The sequence below is a fragment of the Pteropus alecto genome, unplaced genomic scaffold (genome assembly GCF_000325575.1).
Source record: "Pteropus alecto unplaced genomic scaffold, ASM32557v1 scaffold43, whole genome shotgun sequence".
Classification (NCBI taxonomy): Eukaryota; Metazoa; Chordata; class Mammalia; order Chiroptera; family Pteropodidae; genus Pteropus; species Pteropus alecto.
In genome coordinates, this window is record NW_006435764.1 from 1682805 (window position 1) to 1695936 (window position 13132).

Consider the following 13132-nt stretch of genomic DNA (forward strand, 5'->3'; position numbering starts at 1 on the left):
CCAGCATGCACACCTGCACACGCACACATGCACACACCCACGCGCGCGCGCACACGCGCTGGCTCCCCGCCAGCCCCGCTCCACGGCCCCTCCGTCCATCACAGGCATTTTCTCCAGCAGAGCTGCTGACCTAGAAGATACCACTCCTCCCTCCCTCCCAGCAGCTCCCGAGCCCGCCTCCTCCCCGGCCCTCACCTTCCTGAAGGCTACATTAGCTTCCCTCTCTTAGCCTAAGATCTAAGGCACTTTATGTCCTTGGGATTTCCTTTGATGGGTGGGGAAACTGAGGCCCCAGAGAGGGCAGGGGTTCCCCATAGAGCTCCCAGTCCTTGTCTAAGGCCCAGCGCACGTGGGCTCCCGGACCCCCATGCCCCAGAGCAAGGGCAGATACCCTGTCTCCCTGCCCGGCCTCCCTGCCCTCCCCCACCCCCAGCCGTAAACCGTCCCTCGCACTGGGGAACAGGTGGAGGGAGTAAGTGGCCTTGGCAGCCATGGGCTATGAGACAGGCCCTAGTATAACTGGTTTGGGCTCGGCCTGGAGCTCTGGGTTGGGAGGCCTGACCTGGGCCCTGACTCACTTAGCGGGTGGCGGGGGGCGGCTCTGTGACTCACGGCCGCCAGCCCAGCACCTCAGAGCCTGGAGACACCTCTATCACACTCTGTCCCCCAAGAGGGCCGTGTGTCTAGGGGTGGACTGTGCTAGCCGGTCAAAGGCACACACCCCTGGGGCTTGAGCCAGATGTCAGGAGGGCCCAGCCAGAGGCAGACAGGGCGGGGCTACAGATGAGCAGATCTTGGCTCAGAGCAGGCAGGGCACCCCCGTCAGGGCTGGCGGACTCCCTCGGCTCTGGGATGGATGTCGAGCCAGGCCAGGGCCAGCCCGGCGTGGCCCTTGCGAGTCGTGGCAACAGCTGGGCCCGCCACCTAGGCTCCACGGGTTCTGTCCCCTGGCAATGGTTGGAATTTGGACAGATGCCCACAAGGCGGCCACTTGTATGGGCCTGGGAGAATTGAGCACTTGGCTGGGGGAGCATCCGGCCACAGACCACCTGGAGGTCAGGCGAAGCTGGGCGTCAGTGCCAGCTGCTGGCCCCCGAACACTAACGGGCTGGTGCATGGCCCGGCTCTGAGCCCAGCACAAGCTGCGCCCATGGGTCCTCGGTGCCTCGGTTGGCACCCACTGCGCTTCGGGTCAGGAGGCTGGCAACACAGCCCTTGGTCTGGGCAACAGCATGGGGAACCTTTGTCCTACTGAGAGATGGCTTCCGCCCGGTGACACAACAGCTTTCCCTGTGGGTTAATGAGTAGGCACCGAGGCTGCCCTGAGCGGCTCTGGGGCAGGAGACAGGAGTGACTCACCAGTCAGTCGGGGAGATGCTCAGACGCTGCACACACAGCCTGGGTGTTCCAGGCACTAGGAGGCACACGGACAGGGCGCAAAGGGCCAGAACTCATGGGGCTGGCACCTCAGCGGAGACCTGAGTGAGAAGTCAGCCGTTGAAGGAGGGGCAGGCTCGGGCAGTGTGCCAGGCACAGGGCCTGAGCAGGACGGGGCTCGGCTTGCTCAGAGGCCTGTGTTGTCAGGAGTGGAGGGCTCAGGTGCTTCGGGGACACAGAGGCTGCCAAAGGTGAGACCGGACATGGCTTTAGGGCCGTTTTTTGGGACCCGGAAGCCAGAGGGAGGCCCCATGAGAATCCCGCGCCAGCGGGTAGGGTTCCAGTCCCTGGTCCCAGCCAAGTGTTCTGGGGCGTGGGTCGGGTGGGGCAGGGCAACTTCTCTGCCCTGTGCCCCAGGTTAGATGTCCTGTGACACTCTAGGACCCCTTGTCCTGACATCGTGTGAAGCTGGGTCCCAGCCAACTCCAGCCTGTCCCCCAGGTTGGACAAGAGGGGGCTGCATAGCCTTCAGCCAGGCCAGGGGACCTTGGCAACATAGTGTCACCTCTCAGAGCCTTGGAACAGGTCGGGGGGGCAGCTCCACCCCCATTGGTCGTGGTTACCTTGGCACTGGATGGGGCCAGGCAGAGAGGACACAGAGACTGCATGGGGTGGACAGATGGCCAGGCCCTGCCCTTCCGACAGGGTCACGTGGGCCGACTGCAGCCGCTGTGGTTTGTCCAGCGCTGGCCACCAGCCCTGAGGAACCGTGGCCTGTAGGCTGGGCTCCAGGACAGTGAGCAGCCCCCAGGGACTGGTGCAGCTTTAGAGGGGGGGACAGAGTGTCCTGGGAGGGTGGCACCTGTGAGCTCAGCCCTCATTCGTATCTGAAGAAAGGAGGTCACCCATCCAGGTAGCCACAGAGAAGGGCAGGACAGGACTCGGCCGCCCTTTCCCGGCATCTGTGAGTTTGTCCGTCCAGCCTCCTGTCCATCCAGGAGTGTGGACAAGGACATTCAGTGGTGTCTGCTCTCGTGGCCGTCGCTCGTTTGTAAGTCCAGTGAGCCCCGGAGCCTTCTGCCCTTGGCCCCGCCACAGAGGGACCTGACTCTGGGTGCGCGTTGAACAGAAGGCCCCGGGCAGGGCCACCCACGCGTGGGCTCGCGGCTGGAGGACACTCGCAGGGCCCAGGCCCGAGGCCGCCTCTCCCTTCCCCCTTCTGCCCTCTGGCACTGTGTCCTGGGGGAGTTACAGACAGCTCCGAGTGCAGAGGACAACGCCTACCCCCTCCCGGCGCCCCGCAGGGTCCCTGTGCTGCTTCAGTTCACCAGCCGCCATGCGGGGGACGGCGGGATCCCAGGAGAAGTGGCCTGGCTCCCTGCCACCCGCCCCTCACTTGCCACCAGCCTCCCAACATAGCCATCTCAATGGCCGCCTCTGACCCTCCATGTTCCCGGAGCGGCTGCAGAGAACGCAGGGTCTGTCCTCCGGCCCTGAGCGGTGACGTGGGGACCTCTGAGGCCAGACTCATGAAGAAAGAGCCCTTCTCCCTGGGGCCAGCCGCCTGACGGGTCCCTGCTCACGTCACGGACCGGTTCCTGCCGGCCAGAGGCGGGGCTGCAGGGCCAGCGCCCCCTCTCACCCGTGTGTTTGGGCCCCCCGAGGTCAGGAAGCCGCAGTAAGCAGCCTCCTGGGCAGTGGGCGTTGGGGGAAGCGGGGCGGAGACCGGCCCATGGGAGACAGGCAGGTCAGCGGCACACGTGGGCAGACAGCGCCAGCTCCACACGGACCCGCTGTGTGAGCCGGGGCAGGTCCCAGCCCAGGAAACGAGGGGCGGCGGAGGCTCTGGTCCCCGCCCGCCTCCCTGGTTCGACCTTTTCATGAGGTTCGCCAGGGGGCTTGGATGTGCGTGTGCGTGCGTGTGTGTACGGTGTGTGTGTGCATGTGGGTGTGTGTGTGAGTGGGTGCGCACAGGCGTGCATGTGTGGGTGTGCGTGCAGCAGGTGGTGTGTGGGGTGTGTGGGTGGCACACGTGTGTGTGTGTACATGTTGGTGTGCATGTGTGTGTGTGTGCATGCGTATGTGGGTGGTGTGTGTGCAGGTAGTGCATGTGCATATGTGGGTGTACGTGTGTGCATGTGTGTGGGCGTACATGTGTGCGCGTGTGTGTGGGTACATGCGTATCTGTGTGTGTAGGCATGCGTAAGTACATGTGTGTGCATGCGTATGTGGGTGTGTGTGGGCGTGCATGTGTACGCGTGTGTGCTTGCGTGGGTGCGTCTGCGTGTGTGGGTGTGCATGTGTGTGCATGTGTGTGCATGTGTGTGGGTGTGTGCATGTGTGGGTGTATGTGCATGCGTGTGTGGGCATGCATGTGTACGCATGTGTGCTTGTGTGGGTACATCTGTGTGTGTGGGTGTGCATGTGCGTGCATGTGTGGGTGTGTGCATGTGCATGCGTGTGTGTGGGTGCATGCGTGTCTGTGCGTGGGCATGCATGCGTACATGTGTGTGCATGCATGTGTGGGTATGTGCATGCGTGTGTGGGCGTGCATGTGTGCACGTGTGCATGCGTGGGTGCGTCTGCGTGTGTGGGCATGCGTGTGTGCATGCGTGTGTGCGTGTGTGTGCCCTGCTTGTCTGTGAGAGGCAGTGAGAGGGGCGGAGAAGCCTCCATGAGCCCCTCATGGGAGGCTATGGGCGGATCGTGGCTAGGTGTGTTTCGGGGTGCAGGGGCATCCCCCAGGAGACAGACTCGCTCACACCCGTGCCCTGAGGCCCTGACCGTGGCAGATTTCGGGGTGTGGGTGTACGTGTGTGCGTGCGTGTGCCCTGCTTGTCTGTGAGAGGCAGTGAGAGGGGCGGAGAAGCCTCCATGAGCCCCTCATGGGAGGCTATGGGCGGATCGTGGCTAGGTGTGTTTCGGGGTGCAGGGGCATCCCCCAGGAGACAGACTCGCTCACACCCGTGCCCTGAGGCCCTGACCGTGGCAGATTTCGGGGCTCTGGTGAGGTCTGGGGCAGGCCTTTGGCTGTCCCTGTGAACAGGTCACGTATATCCACAGTGTCACATCCACTGGGAGCCCGGCTCAGGTTTCCAGCCAGGCCCACCTGCCCTTGGGGGCAGGGTGCTGGCCGTGGGACAGACGGTGCCCACTGGGGAGGAAGCCTGGGGCCCCACAGAGCAGGGTGTGTGGGGGTCCGCTCTGCCGCTAAGGGGAAGGGGAGGCGAGCAGCTGGGCCAGGCCTAGAGGTCTCTGCAGTGACAAGTTCCCCTTTTGCTCCTTAGCTCCGCCCTGGGAGGGAGCCAGGCCTGTCCTTCCTCAGGGAAAAGTGTTTCCAGGCGACATGGGCTGCCTGGAGCTACAGCCAAGGCCTGCCCAGCCCTCCCCAGGGACTAAGGTTGTGGTCACCAGCCTGGGTCCCATGGGCTGACTCCTGGGGGCACAGGCCCCGTAGCGGTGAAAGCTAAGGGGAGAGCCTGAGTCACGGCCCGTGGTGACGGCGTGGGCAGGTAGGGAGGCAGCCTCAGGGGCTGTCCCACGTGTTGGGGGCCAAGACCCCCCCAGGCCCAGTGCACGGCCCCCCCAGGAAGAGGAATGGAAAGGGGGCTCCTGAGGCCCCCCAAGGGGCAGGCCCACCCTCACCGGTGTGGCAACCCTTGTGACATTGGGGTCCCGTGTCGTCCATGTGGGTGGAGCTGAGATGCAAGCCTTGGGCCCTGGTCCCCTGTCATCCCCTCCTGCTGCCCTGGCCCCCATCAGCCTGCACGTTGTCTCACTCCAGACCTGAGCCATCGAGGGGACCGGTTGCTTTCCAGCTGCCATCCTCTACCCCAGGAGGCCCCCCAGCCTCACCATAGGGAGGAGGACTTTCCTCCTCTGCAAACGGGGTGAGATCCGTCGCTCCCCCCACTTCTGCTGCAACGTCTGGGGAACCCCTCCAGGGAAGACATGGCCTGGAGCTAAGGCCCCCAGGTCTCCGGCACACCAGGCCTGCCCTTGGGGCCTTCCCTACCCCTGGGCAGCTGGGAGCCGACCATCCCCGGGGATCTGCTCAGCCCTTCCGGGGCTCCCCATCCTGGCTCCTCGGAGCTGCTGGGGCCTGCGGGCCATGAACACCGAGGGCCGCAGCCGCAGTGTGAGGTCGGGTGAGAACTTCATCTGTCCCCTCATCTGTCACTTGATAAATGTGCCCTTAGAGTCCCGGTCCCCACCCTCCAGGTCACAGGCTGTGGGCTGTGGGTGAGGGGTTCTCAGCTGCCGAGGTGCAGGTGGGGGCGATGCTACAGGTGGCGCCCGCAGCCTGAGACCTCAGCCCTGTGTGCCCCCAGGATCCACTGTCCAGTGTTGGTGGCTTTTGTGGCCAACCTCCTGGGAGCCATCCTCAGCTTCACCTACGTCCCCGCCAACACCAAAGGAGCCGGAGCCCATGGCCCGGCTGCCCCGCCAGGTAAGCCCCCCAGGCTCCCCGACCAGGCACACCAGGCCTGGGACTCCCCCGGTGTGAGGCGTGGGGCCTCCCCTCTCGCCAGCCAGCACCCTAGACCTCCGGCTGGGCCCCCTCCCCCAGGCCCTCTGTTCAGTGAGTCCGCTGAGACCGTGATATGCCAAAGTGTCCACAGTGGCTCCCCGCCCCTGAGGTGGGGGTGCTGCAGGGCACGGGGAGGGATGCAGAGGCCGTGCACGCCCTCCTTCCTCCCCTGAGCCCGTCCGGGGTGCCCACGGTCTTAGAACTGAGTTGGGTGCAGTCACGGAGGCGAGCATGGAGGTGGCCGTCAGACAGGCTTATGTCCGAGGCAGTGGAGGGGGTAGGTGGGGCCGCCAGGGAGGCCAGGGGAGGCCGGCGAGTGGGGCGGGGTGACCAGCCGGATGCTGAGTCCCAGAGCAGCAGGTGCTGGGAGGATGCTGGCTTCGGGAGCAGCTCAGGGCAGGGGACGGTGGGTGGCGAGGCAAAGGGCAGCCAGGTGAGGGTACGGGGGCCTGCGCGCCTCCCCGGCCCTCCAGGGCGTCCCAGCCGAGCCACCACGTGCCTGGCAAAGAAAGACTGCCCCATGACTGAGACACGTTCTGTGACAAAGACCCACCTGGAAGCCACGCCAGGACAGCAGGCCCCTGAGCAGTGGCCGTGATGGAACAATCCAGAAAGAGCCCAGACGGTGGACCTGGGGTGGGGGCAGGGCCTGCCGAGGGCAGGGAACTAGGAGCCAACATATCGGGGACCCCAGGGGAGTAGGGCAGGACATGGTGGTCACTTGGCACCAAGAGTGGCCCCCACTCCCTGGCCTGTCGTGGTCCTGCCCAGGGCCCCTGGGCTGGAGGGGCGAGGGCCTCACCCATCGCCTGGGAGCAGAGGCGCTGTGTTGTCTGAGAACCTCCTGGAATTCGGGCCTGAGAAGCAGCCCTGGGAGTGGGCTGAGCCGCCAGGTGCCCACCGAGGCGGCCGGGGCAGAGGGGCTGCCGGGCGTCATCGGCTCCCGTTCCCATGGGCGGGAACCGGCCGAGAGCCCGGGCCGTGACAGGTGGGAGTCAGGGCCGAGAGGGGCCTGGGGCGCAGGGGTGCCTGCGGCCTGGCCCCCCAGCAGCCAGGCTGCGGGGCGGAGGGCCGGCCGTGGGCCTGACAGCCTCCCCTGCCCCAGGCGGACCCCAGGCCGGCGTGTTCGACCTGAAGACCATCACCCGCCTCCTGCTGCAGCCGGGCGTCCTCCCCGTGTTCCTCATCAAGGTGGTCTGCGGCTTCCCCTTCGGTGAGTCCCACCCCCGGGCGGCTGGAGCCTGCCTGTCCCTCTGCCCTGTGTCCTGTGCTCCGTGCCCACCTCTCTCCCAGCGCCACCGGTCACATCCCCCGAGAGAGGGACAGCCTGGCCGGTGGAGATGCGTTCCCGGCGCCCTCCCCTTCACCGCAGCCCCGAAAGCCATTTGCTCAAACGTGGCGCGGTCCCGCCCTTGGCTCAGGGGCTTCTCGGGAGAGGCGGAGGGCAGGAGGCAGACAGCACTCGGCCGACTCCTGTGTCCTGGCCGTCCGCTGAGACGTCAGTGACCGTGGTCGTGCCCAGTAGCCAGCCAGGGCCCACCTGGGTGCCGGGAGCGGCGCCCAGAAGTTGGCGAGGCCGCCGTCAAAGGCGCTCAGTCGCTCCCACGATGGCGCTGGAGGGTTGGCCCCTCGCCAAGCAGAAGGTCGTCTGCCCTGGCAGACAGTGCTGTGGCTCCTTGGGCGGGAGGGGGGAGGCTGAGGCAGGGGCTGCCTGGCCAGGTCCTCACCGGCCCCGGCTCCGATCCAGCCTGGCCTTTTGGGACACATAAAGAGCACCCCACTTGGGGACTGGAACCATGTCACCAGTTTTAGTAAAAAGAATCCTTTGAGGGTCAAGGTGTGTCTGGAGCCTGGGACCCCATCTCCCGGCTGCCCTCATCCGGGACGGCCTGGTGACTACGGTCAGGGCTTCTGGAACCCCGACTATGCAGCCCAGGCCCCCGGGGACACGACCGCACAGCCTCGATCTCCCCTCCCCGCTCAAGGGCTCTTCCTGGTCATGTTCGCCATCATCAACATGGAGTTCTTCCAGCTGGAGCCTGCCCAGGCCAGCTACCTCCAGTCCTTCTTCGGGATTCTGATGATGGTGAGTGGGCACCAGGCGCCGCGGGCTGGGTCGGGCTCTCGGACGCGCCCCAGTTTCTCAGCTGCGCTGGGCTGTGCTGCTCCCCGGCCCCCCCACACCCTGGGCTGAGCGCCACGATCCCTACTCCCTCCCGCTTCTCCGGCCCCCGCAGCCTCCTCCTGCTCCCCCAGGCCGGCTCTGCACCCGGGCCTCTGTGCCCACCCACCTGCCCGGGGCCCCTCTGAGAGGGGAGCGGGACTCGTCCCGGGGGAGGCGGGCGCGCCCTTGGCCTCCTGCCCGCCAGCACCGCGGTCCCGAGCGCCTGGTGGTGGATGGGACAAGGATGTGAGCAGACACCGAGGCGGGCGTGGGAGGGCAGTGGCGGGCTCTGTGTCCTGCCAGCTGGCCATCCGTGCAGAGGGACAGGATCCCCAGCGGCTGAGTCTCATGTCCCCGTCTGTCAGTGAGGGGACCACAGCAGCCCTCAGCAGCTGTCAGCCGAGTCGAGGAGCCGACGTGGCACCCCGGCGGCCCCTGCCGTCACTGTGGGGTGCCCTGAGATGGCTACCTGGGGTCAGAGGGTGCCCTGGAAGCAGTTCAGGGTGTCCTGTCTGCCAGGGCCCAGGACCCCAGCCTTCCCTGGGCGTCTGGACTAGGTCGCGGAGTGGTGGGGACAGGCGGCAGCGACCTGCCCCTTCAGCTCAGGGCAGCCAGGGTGCGGGAGGGGCTATCCCGGGACCTGCCCCAGCCGGGGAGGTGGCTCTCAACCTCCCCGGAAGTGTGTGGCATTCCCGGTGGCCGACTGCTCCCCCTGCCTCCCACCCAGGGCTGCTCTAGACCCCGGTACTAAAACAGTGTCTCCTGGGAAGGGCCGGCCCCAGCCTACCTGGGCAGAGGGCCTATGCTCTGCAGGTGGCCCGGCCACACTGGAGGGGCACGAGAGACAGACAGACAGCAACGATAATAACAACACTCCAAAGCTGGGGCCGTTGCAGCCCCATTCTAAACGGCTGCTCCAGTGCCCACGCCCTCAGGCAGAGACAGGGGAGGCCCCAGGGGAGGGGACCAGACTCTGAGACACGTTGGGGTCCGTCTTCAGGGCCAAGAAGGACCGGACTTCCTTGGAGGGGCCGCAGGCAGGGGTAACTCAGAGGCTGGGCAAGATCTTACTAGGCCTCCAGCTCTGGCTGCTGGTAGAGACGGGGATGGGCTCAGACCCGGGGGTTTCAGGCGACCGAGGGGACCCTGGGGTGGGGGGCAGTGGAGGCTCGGGCCGGGGGCAGGGAGGGGCCGCAGGTGGATACACAGGAGCTCCGAGTAGAGGATAGGGAGACAGTGGGACACGTGATGTGTTTGCCAAGCCTAGTTTCACGTAGTAACCTGTGAGGCACACAAGTTTCGGCTTTTTTAGTTCAGGGGACAATCGAGAGACGACATTGACATGTCAGGGTCTTGGTCTCTGTCTGTGTGAAACACCGAGGCCAGACGTAAACCGGACCCGGCACTGCGGCTCCCCTCTGGGTCAGCACCGAGGGCACCGCCTCATGGGTCTGCCCTTGAGACAAAGCAAGTCTGGATTCAAGCAGGACATTGTGGTTCTGATTCGAAAGTGAGGACAGTGGTGGTCATTCCCGTTCTGCAGAGCTGGGCCCGCCCAGGACACGCGGCCCAGCCCTCTCCCAGCCCAGGCAGACAATGACCCCCCAGCCCAGGCCGGCACTGACCCCCAGCCCAGGCCGGCACTGACCCTCAGCCCCCAGCTCAGGCCAGCACTGACCCCCCAGCCCCACACAGCCCAGACTGTCACTGAGCCCCCAGCTCAAGCCATCACTGACCCCCACAGCTCAGGCCGGCCCTGACCCCCAGATCCCCAGCCCAGGCCGGCACTGACCGTCTCCCAGCCCAGGTGGCTGCTGCCCCCCAGCCTGCCAGACCCCCAGCTCCAGGGCGCACTGCTCCAGGCCCAAGGAGCCCTTCCTGCCTGCCTGGTAGAAGAGGTGGGAAGACTTGTAGGGAGCCTCACCCCGGCCTGGGAGTGGCCTTCCGGCTGGGCCTGCCCGCTGAGTCATGTCCCTGGTGTCCCTGGGCGTCCCTGCTGTGGGCCCCTCCTTCCACCCCCATGGAGAGGAGCCGAGGGCAGGACGGGGGGAGCACAGAGCGGGCACCTGACCCTTAACCAGCTCCTCCCTGGCTGGCCACACCCTGGGGAGGCGAAGAGGGTACAGCTGGCAGTGGAGGGCCGGGGGGCGACGGCGGGTGGCGGGGCCCGGCCGCAGTGCAGGCCCCCTCCTACCCTCTCTCGTCCCCTCTCCTAGGTCATCCAGGGCCTGCTCATCGGGCGGCTGAGCAGACGCTTCTCGGAGGGAGCGCTGCTCTGGGCCAGCGTGCTGGTCTTCTGCCTGGTGGGACTGGCCATGGTGAGAGCACCCCCTCCAAGCTGTCCCCCTGCGAAGAGTGGGGTCCCGGGCCCCCCACCCCGACCTCCCGCACCTGCTCCATTTGCACTGGAGTCCCTGGGCCTCCTCCCCATCCAGAGCCCCGTTATGGGACCTCAGCGATGGGCCCCCCGCCCTGGCCCCGTGGGCCCCCCATCACCACGGCCCTGTCCCGCCTCGCCCGTGCCAGGTGCTGATGTGTAACGTCTTCCACTTCTGCCTCCTGATGCCTGGCCTGGTCTTTAGCCTGTGTACTCTCAACGTAGTCACCGACAGCATGCTGACCAAGGCCGTCTCGGCCTCGGACACGGGTGAGCGCCGCGGCGGGGGCCAGAGGGGGCTAGGCCCGGGGAGACCCCGGCGCTCCTCTCTGAAAAGCCTGATTCGGGCGGGGTGGGTGACCTGGGGTCTTGGGCAGGGTGGGGCAGTGGGCCGAAGGAGGCTCAGGTGTGAATTCTGGCCACCAACCAGCCCAGCTGAGCCCAGCTAGCCCTGCACCTGGCCCTGAAGACCAGTCCGGGGCCAGACCCAGGGGACGGGAGGAGGGCTTCCTGGAGGTGGCGTCTGGCTTGGCTCTAAAGCATAGACAGGAGTTTACCAGTCACGGGGGGGAGCGAAAGATGGCTTTCCAGGCCGAGCCCCGGCCAAGTGGAGGTGTGCAGGCGAGGCTCTGCATGGCTCCCACGGACGCCAGTTAGGGAGACAGCATGGCGGGCAGGGACTGGGAGAGGGCCCGGAAGGGCGTGGGGCCCCCCAAACGCGGGCGACGCATGGGGTGAGCAGGCGCCTCCTGGGCGGACCAGTGAGTGAAGGAACGCGCACAGCTAGTTGAATCTAGAAAGCCCCATGCCGCCTGGTGGGACGCTGGTGACCCCAGACATGGGCCACCAGCCCTCACTCTGCACCCAGCTTTCCTTCCTGAGGCCCAGGTGTCTCCCATCCAGACTGGGGGCCCCGGGTCCAACAGTGCCCAGGCTTCTGCCCCCACCCCTCCCCAGGCACGGTGCCGGTCGACTTCATGGGCTCCTCCGGGCTGTGTGAGGGTGAGGGTCTCCCCAGCAGCAGACCAGGAAGCTCAGGGGGCCTGGCTAACCGTGGTCCGTCCGCCTGTCTGTCCGGGAAGGGCTGGCTGAGGTCTCGCGGCCTGACGGGAACGGGCAGCTGGCGGGCAAGGCGTCTTCTCCGCCTTTCAGATCCATGGCTCTGCAGTTGTGGGGGGCCAGGCTGGTTCTGGAGGGCTTCCCGGAGGTGGTGGGCCAGCACTTTGCAGAGGCCTGGAGGAAGGGGCAGGGGAAGAAGGCCGGGGGAAGGAGGGCCCAGGCCTCGCCCCGCCCCTCGGCTTGGTTCCCAGCCCCAGCCTGAGAACGAGACCACAGAGCGGGTGGAAATCGCTCCTGCTCCCGGTGTCTGCAGGGCGCGTGGGCGATGGGCGAGGCCGGCTCTCACACGCCCCCGCTGGGCCCCGCGTCCAGGCAGGGCCTCCCCGGGCGGCTGCCAGCTGACCCGGCCAGGCTTTCCAGCTCCAGAGACCTGGGTTCTGACACCGCCGGGGCCGGGGGGCCTCTGGGCAGATGTTGTCCACGTTGGCAGTAGCCACCACACGTTCACCCACAAAGGCACGACCGACAGGAGGGGCGTGGGGACGGGGTGTCAGGTACCCGGGGTGCAGGCAGCTAGGCGAACCTAGGAAGTGGGGCACGGAGGCAGGCGGGTTGCCCTCCGTGCACCTCGAAGCCCCTCCGCAGCCTGTGGGGTACGTTCCTTCCAGTTCCTCTGAGGCTGCTTGGGGCTATAGGGGTGACAGTGGGGGTGTCATGGCCTGCCTTGCACCCCAGCCCGCACAGCTGTGACCCGGTAGGACCTCTCACCGCCAGGCCCAACTCCCCGTTTTCTGCCTGCTGCGATGTCATTGCCAACTCCCTGGTGGCCCCGGAGGACAGGGCCTGGCTGGTGCTTACGCCTGTTCCCAGACCCCTTTGTGCTTGGGGACTCCTGGGCAGCCCCACATCCTGGAAGCACAGGGGTGGCCCACGGGGAGCAGGCCTGCAGGCCCTGCGGGAGGAGGGTCAGGGAGACAGCGGAGGCCTCTGCTGGGCCTAGGAGGTGGGCAGCCGGGGTGGAGACCCCGAGGGACCTGCCCAGGCCTGACTCATGCCCCTCCCCCCAACACACACAGGGACCATGCTGGGCCTCTGCGCCTCTGTGCAGCCGCTGACCCGCACCATCGGGCCCACCCTGGGTGGCCTCCTGTACCGCAGATTTGGCGTCCCCGCCTTCGGCCACGTGCAGTTCGCCGTCAACTTCCTTGTCCTCCTGGTCCTGTGGAGGCAACCGATACTCCTCCAGGAGGTGAACAAAGCCAGGTGACCTTGGCTCCTGAGCACAGACTGGCAATAAATCCCCTTGGGACCGCTTCCGGCTTGATTTCTGCAGGCCTGCCTGCATCTCGTTTGGGGGGAGGCCTGGGACTGAGAGATGGAGCCTGGAATGCCGGAGGGCTTCCTGGAGGAGGGGCCTGCAGCTGGGTCCCAGGGTTCCGGGAGGGCAACATCACCCAAGTGCCTCCTGCCCCCTGGAGTCTGTCACCACGTCCAATGAGAAGTACCCTCTCCGCCTCCCCTGAGCACCCCGCCCCCACGCCTCAGCCTCATTAGTCCTGAGCTGGATCTGCTGTCAGAGGAAATGGGTTGTTTGAAAAGATAAGGAAGGTAAGGCTCGGGAAAA

General features: G+C 66.4%; 1 protein-coding gene across 4 annotated transcripts in view; it reads left to right on the plus strand.

Moving 5' to 3' along the window:
- The window catches only part of SLC22A18 (solute carrier family 22 member 18), a 21599-nt gene extending 8777 nt beyond the window's left edge, over positions 1–12822 (plus strand). For 2 of the 4 annotated variants that reach the window (XM_025046238.1, XM_006910981.3), the window contains exons 5-10: positions 5709–5827; positions 7014–7121; positions 7894–7994; positions 10289–10390; positions 10599–10719; positions 12585–12822. In XM_025046238.1, coding sequence (XP_024902006.1) covers positions 5709–5827; positions 7014–7121; positions 7894–7994; positions 10289–10390; positions 10599–10719; positions 12585–12775 — 742 coding nt within the window. In that variant the 3' untranslated portion in view covers positions 12776–12822. The remainder of the gene's footprint in view (positions 1–5708; positions 5828–7013; positions 7122–7893; positions 7995–10288; positions 10391–10598; positions 10720–12584) is intronic. The other 2 variants (XM_015588905.2, XM_025046239.1) reach the window with 2 other exon arrangements.
- Positions 12823–13132: the final 310 nt, after the last annotated feature.